Raw genomic sequence first — 15,517 nt, forward strand, 5'->3', positions numbered from 1 at the left:
CATTCACTGTGTTCTGAGTAAGCTTTGAACAATGGCAGATGTGAATTCCACAGGTAACATTCATCTTGGTATGTCATTCAAAGGAGAGGGCCCCACTCATAGTTAATCAATTTGGAACTATCTGGGAGCTTGATAGTCTGTGTTGAATAAGCAACGGTCATCTGACCACCACCTTAACACTTCTTGAGTGTCCATTTTAAATAAATAAAAGACAATTCCACACATTTACTGGATACTTCCACAGAGAATGATCAATAATCACAACGCAATTGATTCCCTTTCCTTTGATAATGCATTGTTTTAACATTCAAGGATACATTTACATTGCAGTTAATGGACACACACCCAAATGGCAGACCCAAGTTATAACTATGCATTGTGGGTCACGCTGAAGTCACTGATAAGGAACATGAAGGATTTATGTTAGGATGCACATACAGAAGCTCTGCTTTTGTTTTTAATACCTAAGAATTGGATGGGAACATTATTTAATTATTATTGATACATTGGAAAGTTCTTTGGTGGTCAGGTGGAATGTCTGCACATTTTTAAGATGTGGCTTTGCTGGAGTCTACATAGTTCACCTGGTGAAATCTCAAAACGATTTTGGCCTCCTAGCTTTATTTCAGTCAATTAGATTAAGGCATCACCTCAGTTATATTGTCAAGAGAAAACAAGAAAGGATGAGGGTGACTTCTCCAAGGCCAGAATCTTTGGGTCGGCGAGCGGGGGTGGGGCCCACTCACCGACAGGTAAAATGGCGCGTGGTGACGTCGGGCATGCATCCCGACGTCACCGCGCGTTATTCAGATCTTCAGTTCGGCAGGCACGCACTGAAGTCAGCTGCGCGCCTGCCAAACTGTCAAAGGCCTATTAAGGCCATTTAAATATAAATTAAGCTAATTAACGGAGCTGCCCATCCAATCTTAAGGTTAGCGGGCAGGCAAAGAGCCCAGGCGGCCTTCGCATTTATCATGAAACCTCATCTGGGGGCGGGATAAGGTTTCATGAAGTGTTTATAAACTGAATGAAAGGTTTTATTGAAGTTCATTGACATGTCACAGCTCATGTGGCATTGTCACATGAGGGGACATGTCTTAAAAATTTTTTCTTTATTAAAATTTTAAAAGGTCAAACTAATCGAAACAGCCCAGTGCATCAAGGAGATTTCTGCGTTCTTTCGCGCACATACGCAGGCCCCGACTCAGCCTCCTCCCCCCACCCGCACAGGGAGCGCTCAGCGCTTCCAGGTGCACGTCACACTTGGCAGGCCTTAATTGGCCCGCCCACATTAAATAGCGGAGCCCAGCTGATCGCAGGCGGCAATCGGCTGCATGCTCGCCCGCGCCCGCCCAACCTCCTCGACGGGGAGAAAATTCTCCCCCAAGAACCAGAATCAGGAGGTATGGGAGGCAGCTCAGAAGAGGAAAGGTGATTCAATAGATCAGATATAGCTTTATAGCTTTCACACAAACAAGGATGATTTAGGCTTACATTAGAAATAGATAGCTGCTTTTTATCTGGCCAAATGCCTATGAGACATAGGTAATGAACTGTAGATTCTGTTTTTGAACTCAGGCTTGCCAGATGGGCCAAAATAACTTTTCTGGTCCTATACATTCCTATCTTCTCAAGTTAGCTTTGGAGCAGGATTAAATTTAATCTTTACGCATAAACAATTATTTCTTCTTGTCACTCTACCTTGTAATTTTCTGCTGGATTCATATCCACTTTCAGCAATCATCATCCACATTTCTGGTCACAGTTGAAATCAGGGTTGGGGGAGGTTCAATCAAATAGCTGTATGATAATATCATCATTATCTACAGTAGAAAACACGGTCAGATGAATTCAGTCAGTTCATTATCACGTATCTCTTAAGCACATCATATGCATAAAGATAATTAGGATTGACTGTAGGTAAACTTGGCATTTAAAAAAAATTCATTCATACATTGTGGGAGTTTTTGATAAGGGCAGCATTTATTGCCCTTGAGGTGGTGGTGGGGAGATGCCTTATTGAACTGCTGCAGTTTGTACGGTGAAGGTATGCTCACAGTGTTGTTACGTAGGGACTTCCAGAATTTCGAAGCAGCAACAGTGAAGGAATGACAATATATTTCCAAGTCAAGATGGTGTGTGACTGGGAGGGGAATTAAAGCGTGGTGGTTTTGCCATGAGCTTGCTGCCCTTGACTTTCAAAATGGTAGAAGTCACAGGTTAGGAAGGTGCTGTGAAAAAAGACTAGGTGAGATGTTGCAGTGTATCTTGTAGATGGTGCACCAGTGGTGGGAGAGGTGAATGGTTAAGGTAATGGGTGGGGTGCCAATCCAACAGGCTGCTTTGTCCTGGATGTGGTTCCGCTTCCTGAATGGTGGTAGAGCTGGATTCATCCAGGCAAATGGAGAGGACTTAATCGCACTCTGTATCGCTTACGTGGTAATATTGCTTTGAGGAGTCAGGAGGTGAGTCGTTTACCATAAAATATCCAGCCTCTGACCTGCTCTTATGGGTTGATCTAGTTAAGTTTCTGGTCAATGGTGACCACCATTATCAGCCTAAGCCCGAATTTGGTCCAGATCCTCCTGCATGCAGGTATGAACCGCTTCATTATCTGAAGAATTGTGAATGGTACTGAACACTGTGCATTCATCACTGAACAGTCCCATTTATCACCTTATGTTGGAGGGAAGGTCATCGATGAAGCAGCGGAATATTGTTGGACCTAGGTCACTGCATGAGGGACTTCTGCAGCAATGTTCTGAGGCTGAGATGATAGGCCTCCAATAACCACAACCATTTTCCTCTGTGCTAGGTATGACTCGAGACAGATTTCCACCTAATTCTCATTGCCTTCAATTTTAATAGGATTCCATGATGCCATACTGTCAGATGCTATCTTGCTGCAAAAGACAGTCACCCTCACCTATTGATTCAGTTCTTCTGCACATGTTTGGAGTAAGGCTATAATGAGGCCTGGAGTTAGGGATGGGCAATAAATGCTGGCCCAGCCAGCGAAGCCACATCCCGTGAATGAATGAGGGAAAAAAAGTTTAGTGGCCCTAACAGAACTCAAATTCAGCATCCATGAATACGCTATTGATGAGTAAGTGCCACTGGATAGAAGCATTGGCAACTTTGTCCATCACTTTGCTGATGATGATGGGGCGGTAATTGGCCAGATTCAATTTGTCCTTTTCGTGGTCATGACATATATAGACAATCTTCCACTTTGTCAGCTAGATGCTAGTATTGTAGCTGTATTGAACAGCTTTGCTAGAAGCATAGCCAGTTCTGTAGCACAAGTCTTCAGCACTACCACTTGAATGCTGTTGAGGTCCAGAGCCTTTGTTGCATCCAGTATATTCAGCTATTTCTTGATATCAGGTGGAGTGAATTGGCTGAAGACTAACATCTGCGATGAAGACGACCTCAAGGGAAGGTTGAAATAGATTGTCCACTCAACACTTCTGGCTGAAGATACCTGAAAATGCTTCAGCCTTGTCCTTTGCACTTACGTGCTGGGCATTATTGAAGATGGGGATCTTCACAGAGACTCCTCCTATTAGTTTGTTTCATTGCCTACCGCCATTCACAAATGGATGTGGCAGTACTGCAGAGCTTTGATGTGATTAGTGAGATTGTTCATCTCCTTTGTAGCATGCTGCTTCTGTGGTTTAGCATACATGTAAGCACTGCACTGTAGCTTCATCTAGGTTGGCACCTCATTTGTAGTTTGCCTGGTACTGTTCCTGGCATGCACTTCTACACACCTCATTGAACCAAGGTTGGTCACCTGGCTTGATGGTAATGGCTAAATGAAGGTTATGCCAGGCCATGAGTTTACAGATTGTGGTGGAATACAATTCTACTGCCGATTGTCCACAGTGCCAAATGGATGTCCAGGTTTGAGTTGCCAGTTCTGTTCTGGATATATGCAACTTAGCACAGCCATAGTACCACAAACCACAATCCACAATGAAGAGTGCTCTCAATGCAAAGATAGTTCTTTACCCCCATAAGGACTAAGAACTCCTTCTAATGATGTCATCGATAGTTGCCTCTGTGACAGGCAGATTGATGAGGACAGGGTCAAGGAGGTTTTTCATGTTGGTTTGTTCACTATCTGCAGGCCCGGTCTGACAGCTATGTTTTTCAGGACTCAACCATCTTGTTCAGTTGTGGTGCTACTGTTGATGATGGACATGAAGGCCCCCAACCAGAATATATACTGTGCTCTTTGAGTACTGATTTTCAGCTGGGCAGTAAGTGACAATCAAGAGATTTCCATTCCCATAAATAAAAACAGAAAATGCTGAGTAAGTCAAACATCAGTAAGTCAGAAAGCATCTGTGGAGAAACAGCGTTAACTGCCCAGATCTTCCAATTAGCATCAGAGACGGTGCATCTCACGCTGACTGCGATTTAATCTGCTCACTTATCATATTTTGCTGGAGCCTTTGCACCTCCTGATGCCGGCTCCAGCAGAGATGTAGGGATGTACAGAGTTGGGAGGCAAATAGGCTAGTGTAATTCCAGTGCAGCCATGCCCCCTTTTCACATCATGAACTGAAGACATACCTCTTAAAGTCTGACTTCAGCTCATTAACTTGCGCTGTTTTTAAATGGACCTATCAGCCTCAAACTGCACAGCCACACCCCACAGGCAGTGCTAATCCTCCCTCATCCTCCAACAATGCTCAACCACCCCCCATCCTTTCAACCCCTGACAGTGTTCATCCCCCTTACTCTGCATAGTGTGGAGGATATGCTTCAGCACATTGACAATAATGTGGAAGAGATCCTGCAAATAATCCCTTCACTGATAACATGGCGGTCACGACATTGTCCAGTTGTGTTCCCTCAGGAATGTTTGGCACTGATACTTTCACAGACGGTATGACAGCTTTTAAATCCAGCCTTGGATATGAAATCACCTTCAGTTTGTGGAATCCCGATTCAGAATTCCACGATGTTTGCTGGGATATTGAAGGAGCTGTAAATGATTATGTGCAACCCTTCCTGGACAGGTTGTCATTTATTACTAACTTTTGCCCGTATTACTACACTGTGCTGGGTGCAACACCATGCTTCGATAAGACTTCACCCAACTTTTCTCTAAACCAGGTCAGCTTGCCCCATGTGGTCAATCGGTCCAAGCCAAGATGGGCTCCAGTGTTGCTTCAAGCTACCCAGTTTTAAATTTCCTTCTTTACGTTCCATATTCTCAACAGTGTTCAACCACACCCCCCACCCACCCCATGAAAATCCATAACTGCCCCCTCCCAACAATGCTGACTCTTCTGACATCAGTTGGACAGGAGTCAGGGATTCCGGAAGGTGAGCACTATCCATGGGTTGAACAGGGTGAACATCTGCACACACTTTGACACTCCAGCTGATTTACTATTTACTTAGAGTTATACTGGTTTTATACCGATGAGAAACTCTACGTAAATCCATGTAAAAACCAGGGTAAGTAAAGCACAAACAGCCCAAGTCTCCGCGGTTCTAGCCATCTGGTCGCACTATTGTTGGAATCACGAAGCAATCTGGGCAGGGTAAAACCAGCAATTAGAATGTTAAACTTCCTACTTAAGTATCACAGATGTGCATAGATCAGGACTTCCTCAGGGAACATAAGTTGAGCTGGACGCCTCTCCCGCATCGGAAGATTTGGGCCATCATTTTATGTTGCTGACCATTCACCAGAACTGGGAAAAAGTTAGAAGTGTAATAGGTTTTAAGCAAGTACAGAGGCAGGAAAAAGGATGGGAGAAGGGAAAAAGAAACAAAAAAGGAAGGTCTATGTTAGGATGAAAGGCAGGAATGTTTAAATGACAAAATGAAAGTAAGTTCAAAACAAAACGGGGCAAGTAAAATAAAACAAAAAATTGTGTCTAGTCGAGGTATAAATGGGAATAGCAGAACCATCAACACTTCCTATCTGAAAAAATTAGGGCAGAAGTTATGGTCTGAAATTGTTGAGCACAATATTGAATCCAGACAGTTGTAAAGTGCCTATTTGAAAGATAAGGTGCTGTTCCTCGAGACCACACTGAGCTTCATTGAAACAATGTAGGAGGCCAAGAACAGAGGGGTCAGAGCCAGAGTGGGCTGGAGAATTAAAATGGCAGGTGGCCAGAAACTCTGGGTCCATGCTCACAGACTGAAGAGACACATTCTGTAAAGGGTAAGAGAGACTCCCCTGTCATGCACAGCGTATAATACATTAAATTGAAAGTAAATTACTATTTCAACTGGAAGGAGTGGTTGCGGCCCTGGAAGGTGGAAAGGAGGGAGGTAAAACAGACAGGTGTTGCACCTCCTGCACTTGGTACCATGGAAAAGGCGAGAGATATTGGGTTTGATTTAGGAGTAAACCAGGGTGTTGTGGAGAGAACAGTTCCTTCCGAATGCTGAAAGGGGAGGAAAGGGAAAGATATGTTTTGTGGTGAAATTACACTGGAAGTCTTGGAGGATGATCCAATGAATGTGGAAGCTGCTTGGGTGGAAGATGAGGACAGGGGGAACCCTATTGTGCTTCTGCAAAGGAGTGGAAGGGGTGAGCGAAGTGTGGGAAATGGAACAGGCATTATCAAGTGTCCAGTCAAACGTGGTGGAGGGAAATCCTTGGTTGAGGAGAAATGAAGACATTTCGGAGGCACTGGTATGGAAGGTAGCATCATCAGAACAGATGCAACAGAAATGGAGAAAACTGAGAATGAATTAGAGTCCTTCTCAGAAGCAGGGTAGGAGAAGTGTGGTCAAGGTAGCTATGGCAGTCTGTTGGCTCATAGTGGATGCCAGTTGAGATCCTATCCCCAGAAATAGAAATAGAGAATTCAAGGAAGGGAAGGGAAGTGAAGAGTCAGAAATGGATCACGTGAAGACAAGGGAATGGTGGAAATTGGAAGCAAAGTTAATGAAATTTTCCAGTTCAGGGTGAGAGCAGGAAATTGTATCAATACAGTCATCAGTATGCCAGAAATAGTGACGATGGAGGGGATGTGAGTAGGACTGGAACAAAGAATGTTCCACGCATCTCATGAAAAAGTAGGAATAGCTTAAAAAAATACTTTCAGGTCTAGCTAGGACCCAAGTAAGTTTCTGTGGCAGCACCTTTTACTTGGAGGAAGTGAGTAGAGTCAAAAGGAGCAGTTGTTCAACGTAAGAACAAGTTCAACTAGGTAACCAAAAAAAAAGTGAAGTGGTGGAAGAGAACTGGTTGGGTCTCTGTTCAAGGAAGAAGCAAAAAGGTTTCAGGCCATCCTGGTGGGGTGGGTTGGGGGCACAGAATGGAAGTGTAGAAGGTTTCCTTGCGCATGTTTGACCTGATGCCATGAGACTTCATGCAGTCCTGAGTTATTGAGATCTTTCAGGGACACTTCCTCCCAAATGTGCCACCATTTTGGTGGGTCTGTCCTGCCATTGGAACAGGACATACCTAGGAATAGTTGGTAGAGGAGTCTGGGGCTTTGGCTGGAAAGTATGATTTTTGTGAGCATGACTATGTCAGGCTGTTTCTCGACTAGTCTGAGACAGCTTTCCCAATTTTAATACAAGCCCCCAGGTGTTAGTGAGCTAGTTTATCCACCCTTCAATCCTTTATTAAAAACAGAAAAAATGACACAATGATACATATGAAAAAATTATCCTATTTATCCTTTGACAAAATAACACAGGTCCTTTTAAAATTATTAATCAGTCTGTACTTTTATGGATAGTAATTTACCAACTGGAATCTCCAATGGTTAGGCAAGTAGCTGATCTATATTGAACCAGGAAGGTCCCAAGTTTTATTATTTTGTACTAAGAGTGCAGTAGGAATTCTAAAATTGGACTCGTGACACCGGACAAGAGGAGGATGTTACAAAATCATCAGCCAAGGCTTCAAGCTCCCAGCTGCTATCCATCGAGCACAGAGAAATTGTACGACGGCAGAACTGAGTTTGACTCTGATACTTCAGTCAAATTGCAAGGCAATGTAATGGATTTGAGGTAGGATACGGTGTCTATATATTGTGATGCACAAGGCATAGGTTGGATGAACCAGGGAGAGTCTTTTCCTATCATTCATTGTTTTACAATCAAGACTGATGAAATAGTCAATCTAAGGAACCTGTAGAATGTATAATTTGGCAACTGAATTTCCAATTTATAAGTCGCAAATTACACCAAGTATTAGAAATTGCACTGTAATTCTTATTCCTAAGATTCATTAATTTTAGTTTACTTACAGTCAGAAATGTCAGTAGACCCATCATGACTCCTAACATTATATAAAGATTATTAGTTAATCCTCCTGCCCACATGGGGCCCAATATAGTGGCAAGTCCACCAATTGACCGACGGAATCCTTGACTGAATCCTGCAAAGGAAAAGGAAGCATTCAGAGCTAGACATCCATATATGAAAGTAATCTATACCATATTTTCAGACAAAGTTTGCATATCATCACTTGCATGTACTATTAAAATTAAGAATTTAAACCTGTGTTGTTAAAATATGGTAAAGCATGGTCTATTTACAATTCACTGACAAGACCCTTTCAGGCTCTACCTTCAAACACAAAAAGTGACTATACTAAAAGTAGTCCTGAAAGAGGGTTAGAATAGTTAAAGGCTATGGGCCCTACAGAACACTGTGTGGTAGCACCTCTGTTAATTTACATTGGCAGAGGCATGTGGACTATGCAAATATAGCCTATAACCCTCAGGTACCTTGAGGCGACAGTGATTCCTCAAAATGGCCACAAAGAGAACAGGGAGAGAAAATACCTGGAGGAGGAAGTATAAAATTGACTGTTCCTTGAAGGAACAATAGCAGCACTGGAACAAGCAGGCAAATGGGCCACAAAGATGGTACCCAATTTGGCAAAAAAACAAGTGACAAACCAGGGACTGAATCTTTATGTGCTTGTAACAGAGATAGGGGTCTTGTTTGGGTTGGGCGCAAGAGTTAGGTACAGGTTTGTAGAAGAAAGTTGATATGGCAGCTCCTTGAACTCTTATATTGTGGGAAATTTAACAACCTCACCAAGAATGGTCACATATTTCCCCTTCCAGTTTCTTCATATGTATGATACTCCTTCATTCATTACCCTCGTGATACCAGAGGAGTTAGCTGAAAATGATGCATAAAGTCAAAGTGAAACCCACTAGTGGGGAAATACAGCTATGCAGGTCAGTTGTTATTTGTTGGGCCTTCAGATTCAAATTATGGAGGACCTCAGGCAACATCCCGTTGCAGGACCAGGATAGGTTTAAGAACAGTTGACAGGTACCAGGAGTGGGCTCAGTGGTAATAAATGCATTTGCTGTATATACCCATGATTTACATAACATTAAACTTCATATGACAGTGGTTTTATTGTGAGAAATCTGCTCTTTTTTTGAGTTTGCAAGAACACTTGGAAGTCAGTTTGCAACAAGGTACAGAGTTCCTTCCATAACTCCTTAACAAACTATTGCTTCCTTAAGCTGACTTTTTTTGAGGTTCTAGGCTCTGGTGCAATGTTACCCTGTGTACCTCGTCAGACTGGTTAAAGAAAATAAAAGCCTATGGGATCCAGGGCAATGTAGCAAACTGGATACAAGATTGGTTGAGTGGGAAGGAACAAGGTAACTGTTGATTGATGTTTTTGTGACTGGAAGGCTGCTTCCAGTGGGCTTCTGCAAGACTAAGTACTAATGATTTGGACATAAATGTAGGGGGAATGATATAAAGTATGCAGGCGACACAAAAATTGGCCAGGTGATGGATAGTGAGGAGGATTGATGTAGACTGCAGGAAGATATCAATGGACTGGTCAGGTGGGCAGAATAGTGGCCAATGGAATTCAACCCAAAGAAGTGTGAGGTGATGCATTTGGGGAGGTCAAACAAAGCAAAGGATCACACAATAAATGGGAGAATACTGAGAGGTACAGAGGAAGTGAGAGACATTGGAGTGAATGTCCACAGTAGGTAGCAGGACAGTTCGTAAGGTGGTTATGAAGGAATATGGAATCCTTTCATCATTAGCCGAGGTTATGCTGGAACTATATAAAACATTAGTTAGGCCACAACTTGAAGTGTGCAGTTCTGGTCACCTCATCACAGAAAGGGTGTTATTGCTTAAGAGAGAGTACAGAGAGAGAATTAAGAAAAATGTTGCCAGGGCTAGAAAATTGCAGCTATGAGGAAGGATTGGATAGGCTGGGATTGTTCTCCTTGGAACAGAGGAGGCTGAGAGCAGATTTGACCGAGATGTACAAAATTGTGAAGGCTCTGAGTAGAGTGGATGGAAAGGGCCTATTTACTTTAGCAGAAAGGTCAGTGACTCGGGGGGGATAGATTGGTAGATTAGTGATTGGTAGAAGGATTAGAAAGGAGATGAGGAAAAAGTTTTTTCACCCAGAGGGTTGTGGGGGTCTGGAACTCACTGCCTGAAGAGAGTAGTAGAGGCAGAAACCGCTCAACTCATTTAAAAGGCGTCTGGATATGCACCTCAAGTGCCGGAACCTGCAGGGCTAAGGACCAAATGCTGGAAAGTGGGATTAGGCTGTGGCAGCTTGTTTTTTGGCCGGCGCAGACACAATGGGCCAAGTGGCCTCTTTCTGTGCTATAAACTTTCTAAGATTTTCTCTTCCTCCTGCTTCTGGTCCACCTCTATTATAAAGACACATGCACAATATTGATATGGCACTCCATTGCAGGGGCCATATGAAAGAAAGATATGAAGCAAAAGGCTTTCCTGCCTCAAACCGTTGGAAGACAACATCCAGAATCCTTTTTTAGTTGCAAGGCTGAGAAAATATTTTTCTAATTGCTTCAGTTAAAGCCTATGTTTCAGGTAAAACAAGCAGACATTCAAAGCCTAAATCCAATCATGCTGCAGTCACAGTACACTAGGTAATGAAGTGGGTGGACATTGAGTTTGGTAAAACAAAAATAAAAATACCTGGAAAAACTCAGCAGGTCTGGCAGCATCTGCGGAGAGGAACACAGTTAATGTTTCGAGTCCATATGACTCTTCTGTTGAAGGGTCATATGGACTCGAAACATTAACTGTGTTCCTCTCCGCTGATGCTGTCAGACCTGCTGAGTTTTTCCAGGTATTTTTATTTTTGTTTTGGATTTCCAGCATCCGCAGTTTTTTGCTTTTATCATTGAGTTTGGTAACTTGGGCGCCAAGTGAATTACTCTATCCTGGATGTTGTTGAGATTCATTAGATTGTTACGATTGTATCCAACCAGGCAAGTAATGTGTTTTCAATCACAATTACACTCTTGACTTGAGCTTTACAGATGTTTAGACCTGCAACCTCTAGAAACTAGAAGGACAAGGGCAGCAGATTCATGGGAACAACACCACTTGCAAGTTCCCCTCCAAGTGACACACCAGCCTGACTTGGAACTGTATCACCATTCCTTCACTGTTGCTGGATCAAAATCCTGGAACTCCCTTCCTAACAGCACTGTAGGTGCTCCTACAACACATGGACTGCAGCGCTTCAAGAAGGAAGCACACCACCACCACCTTCTCAAGGGCAATTAGGGCTGAATGATAATGCTGACCTAGCCAGCGACACCCACATCCCATGACGGAATATGAACAAAAAGATAGGCTTTGAGGGGAAAGCAGTGAACCACTTTGTCACAGATTACCCAGCTTCTATTCTGCTCTTATAGCCATGGTTTTGATATAGTTGGTATGGTTAAGCTTCTGTTCAATGGGCATCACCAAGATGTAGAAGGTCAGCAACTTAATGATGGTAATGTCACTGAATGTTATGGGGTGTCACTAGGCTCTGTTTTATTTGAGAATTTCATTATAGGTGCCAGAAATATTACTTGCGATGCCAGGCGAAGACTGGATATTTTTCAGGTCCTGTCAACTGGCATGGGCTACTTCATTAGCAGAGGAGTTGGGAATGGAGATGATCACACTGGAAACATCAGTGAACAGCCCTACTTCTGATGGCCTTTCTTTATGTCAGGCCTGGCGTATATACCTTTCCCTCGTCTAATTAGTGAAACGACTGTGTAGCTTACAAATTCTAATTATATTGTTTTATTGCACTACCTTTAAACATGGGTATTTGACATCGTTTTCAAAAGGATTTTTGAAATAATCACTTAATAAAAATTATGCAAAATTGATAACACGGCAGAAATTTTCGCTCGTCAGACAGGCAGCGCCAGATCCACTCAAGTGTGAAATGACACGCGTTGACATCGGCCGTGATGATATCAGCATGCAGTCGTGTGATAGTTCAGTCAGCAGGCGCATGCCAGAGCCGGCAGCTCACCTGCCGACAATTAAAAGGCCTGTTGAGGCCATTAAGTAATCAATTAAATTAAAATTTTCCCTGCCCATCCAACCTAACGGTTGGCAGGCAGGTGAAAAGGCCAAGTGGCCTTTGCGCTTTTTTGGAAACCTCACCCACGGGTGGGAGGTGGTTTCCAAAAGCAAATAAAAATAAAAAACTTTAATTTTTCATTCATAACATGTTCCTGCTCATGTGACAGAGTCACATGATGGGACATGTTTCACTACATTTAAAACATTTTTTTTATATCTCTTCATCTCCCTGAGGCAGCCATGTGCCTCAGGGAGATTATAAAGTGCTCACTCACGCGCATGTGTGAAGTTCGCGCTCGGCTTGCCCGTGCCACCCCCCCCCCCCCCCCCCCCCCCAAAAACAGGCAGCACTCAACGCTGCCACTCATCCACCACGTTTGCAGGCTAACTCGCGATCCGGTGCCGATCACGGGCGATGGTTGGCTTCCTGACCACCCCCGCCAATGGCACAATTCTGCCCATAATTCCCAGACTTCCTTGCTGCAGCTAATTAGTTATGTTAAAAATGCTATGTAAAGCTGCATAGTAAATGGGACACACTAAAACTACTTTCAATATACACACTTGTATCACAAGAAATGGGGTATGGGGGAGAGAAACCACGCCCAACTGACCTTGTGTTTTCTCTGCTGTAACTTTTGAAAACAAAGATACTTGAGAAACAGCAACAAATGGCAACCCCAGAATTTGGAGAAACACACCTACCACAAACTCTGATAGCAAGATGGCAAAGCTCCCTGCAATAAAAAAGACAAGAGGTTCACACTTCTAAAAACCACTTAAGTGAAAATAAATTAATGCATAATTGGACACAAAGTTGCAATTTATTAGAGTTTGGAATATCTTGTAAACACTAAGGGAGAAGCTGGAGTTGTGGCTACCTGATCTGCGAGTAAAAGGATTGGTCTGGGAGCTGCACTGCCATAAGTGCAGCAGGCAGGGATCACTGTCCCGATGACCCTGTCCCTATTCCAAGAGATGGATTAATTTACATAATAGAGCTACAGGGCACTGGAAATCTGGAGCAGTGCCTTGCCATTCACATCAGGAGACATGTAACTTTAAATACAGCTATAATATATAATTGTGAAACTGTTTTTATGGCAGTAAAACTGAGAAATAGCACCTATATACACTCACCAGGGATGTTTTAAATCAAAACAATAGGGCAAAAATGGTTAGACATTTCTCATTAATTCAAATGATTATACATGCAAAATCATCAGATACATTATTGCGGCTTATTCTGCAACCTACCTGTTCAACATCACATAGCACAGAAGCATTAATTTCATCTTGTTGAGTTCACTTCAATTGTAAGGGCTATGCAAAATTAATTGATTCATATGTAAATACTATAGTCTCTAAATGTTAATCACCCAAGAATTAAACTTTTAACCTACTTGGAGGAAGCAATGGGCATCTTAGAGTAATTACTTCTTTCTATACCAGAAATTATACTTTGTAGAAGAAACGTTTCATTCTAGTAAACCTAACAGTGGGCAGGAAACAAAAAGACACAAATGCAACAGAATTCTTACCTTTTGGATTTGCCAGGAAGATTAAACACCAAATGCAAGAAATATTGCATATGACAAGACCCACTGCCAGGATTACTCGATCTGTAAACTTAGTACTTAGCCATCTCACAAGAAAGAATCCAACTATTACCTATAAAACAGGAAAATAAAATGTTAACACCGAAAATAATTCTAAAATGCTTATCAAGTCTAATGTTAAATGACACAAACAGACAATATCTGTATTTATATAGTAATTTAATTTCCTTTTTCCCACCATTTAAGTCAAGCATCTTGTAGAGTAGAATTCCAATCAACAAGTAGGTAAAAATAGTAATTTAGCCCAAATTCAGATGCGATCCTCAATTTTTGACATACATACCTGCTACTACCAAACTTTATAGAATGGTCCAATCTTAATTCAAAGTTGCTTAATTCAAAGATTATATAACCCAAATATTGTTTCAACACTCAAGTCTCATTTTGCTGTTTTAGCTGTGTTGCTTAATTTGAATTATTGGATACATTCTTTTTTAAGATTAAAAAATGACAGTATTATTGCTCATTACAAGTTTTCAGTCCTTGAGTTCTTGCAGATAAGACTGCCTGGTGTAGAGCATCACGCAGTTAAATAAAGCTCCAAGGAATGAAGGGTTTGATTACATCCAGGACTGATTTATAGTGCAACTACTGATTTAAGAATCTTGGGTGATAGCATTCTCACCACATATTTAAGTCAGTTATTGGCAGGACTAATAAATGTTCTATTTGACAGAGTGTTGTAGTTACGTGGTATAAGACCATCTCTTCCACGGAAACATTTCACTTCTCTCGAGAACCAGGTCAACTAAAATCTACTCTATTGGAATCGCTATAGATGATTGATTGACAAAGACAAAATCTACAGTACTTCATCATGACTTTGAATTACAATTTTTACTTACCTCTACACCACATATACAGTACATCAAACTGTTCTCCAATTCCCCAAAGTTAAAATAGTTTTGTGTAATAGGAGTAACCATTGTCTGAAATGAAAACTCAGCATATTAACTTAAATACATTTAACATGTTTTATTTTAAAAGGTGAGACAAACAACACTCAAAACTTCAAACAGCTGTACCAAAAAATTTCAAATAATTGTACACAGAAATCAGAAGCATGTCATTTCAACTGCTACTGTAGTAATTACATTAAAAATGTTTTGGATAACTTTGCATTGAATAATTAGCCATTTAGTATCGATATCATCACATAATGGTGGTCGCTAACTATATTGGGAGCAAATGGTGGCACAATAGCACAGCAAAGCTTATTAAACACTACATGATGAAAAAGTAAGCAGCAACATTCTAACTGGAGTGATAAAGCAATAATCTCAAAGTTTAAACCAAGGTGCTGATGGTGGTGGGGAGGAAGGAGGGGGGGCAGTGGTGTGTGGTGCTGATATAGTTATAATAATATGACCATGTGAAGATTTGGCTTTCCTATGAGAACTATATTTTACATTATTAATTTGGGTTGGCTCAAATATAACAATCTCAAAACAAGGCAAAGGTAAGATTTTTCTCATCTATTGAGCAAGGTAAGACTGTTGTTGAACTGACTTAAGAACTTAAGACTCCTGCTTCCAAGAAAATATCAACTT

The 15,517-nt window shown here is 41.8% G+C and overlaps 1 protein-coding gene across 2 annotated transcripts in view; it reads right to left on the reverse strand.

Moving 5' to 3' along the window:
- mfsd8l1 (major facilitator superfamily domain containing 8-like 1) overlaps positions 1-15,517 on the reverse strand; it is a 66,252-nt gene that overhangs the window by 11,354 nt on the left and 39,381 nt on the right. For both annotated transcript variants that reach the window (XM_078563867.1, XM_078563868.1), the window contains exons 8-12: positions 14,813-14,896; positions 13,890-14,019; positions 12,963-13,085; positions 8,241-8,371; positions 1,702-1,823 (exon numbers count right to left, since the gene is read on the reverse strand). In XM_078563867.1, coding sequence (XP_078419993.1) covers positions 1,734-1,823; positions 8,241-8,371; positions 12,963-13,085; positions 13,890-14,019; positions 14,813-14,896 — 558 coding nt within the window. In that variant the 3' untranslated portion in view covers positions 1,702-1,733. The remainder of the gene's footprint in view (positions 1-1,701; positions 1,824-8,240; positions 8,372-12,962; positions 13,086-13,889; positions 14,020-14,812; positions 14,897-15,517) is intronic.

The sequence above is a fragment of the Cetorhinus maximus genome, chromosome 19 (assembly GCF_964194155.1).
Source record: "Cetorhinus maximus chromosome 19, sCetMax3.hap1.1, whole genome shotgun sequence".
NCBI classification, from domain to species: Eukaryota; Metazoa; Chordata; class Chondrichthyes; order Lamniformes; family Cetorhinidae; genus Cetorhinus; species Cetorhinus maximus.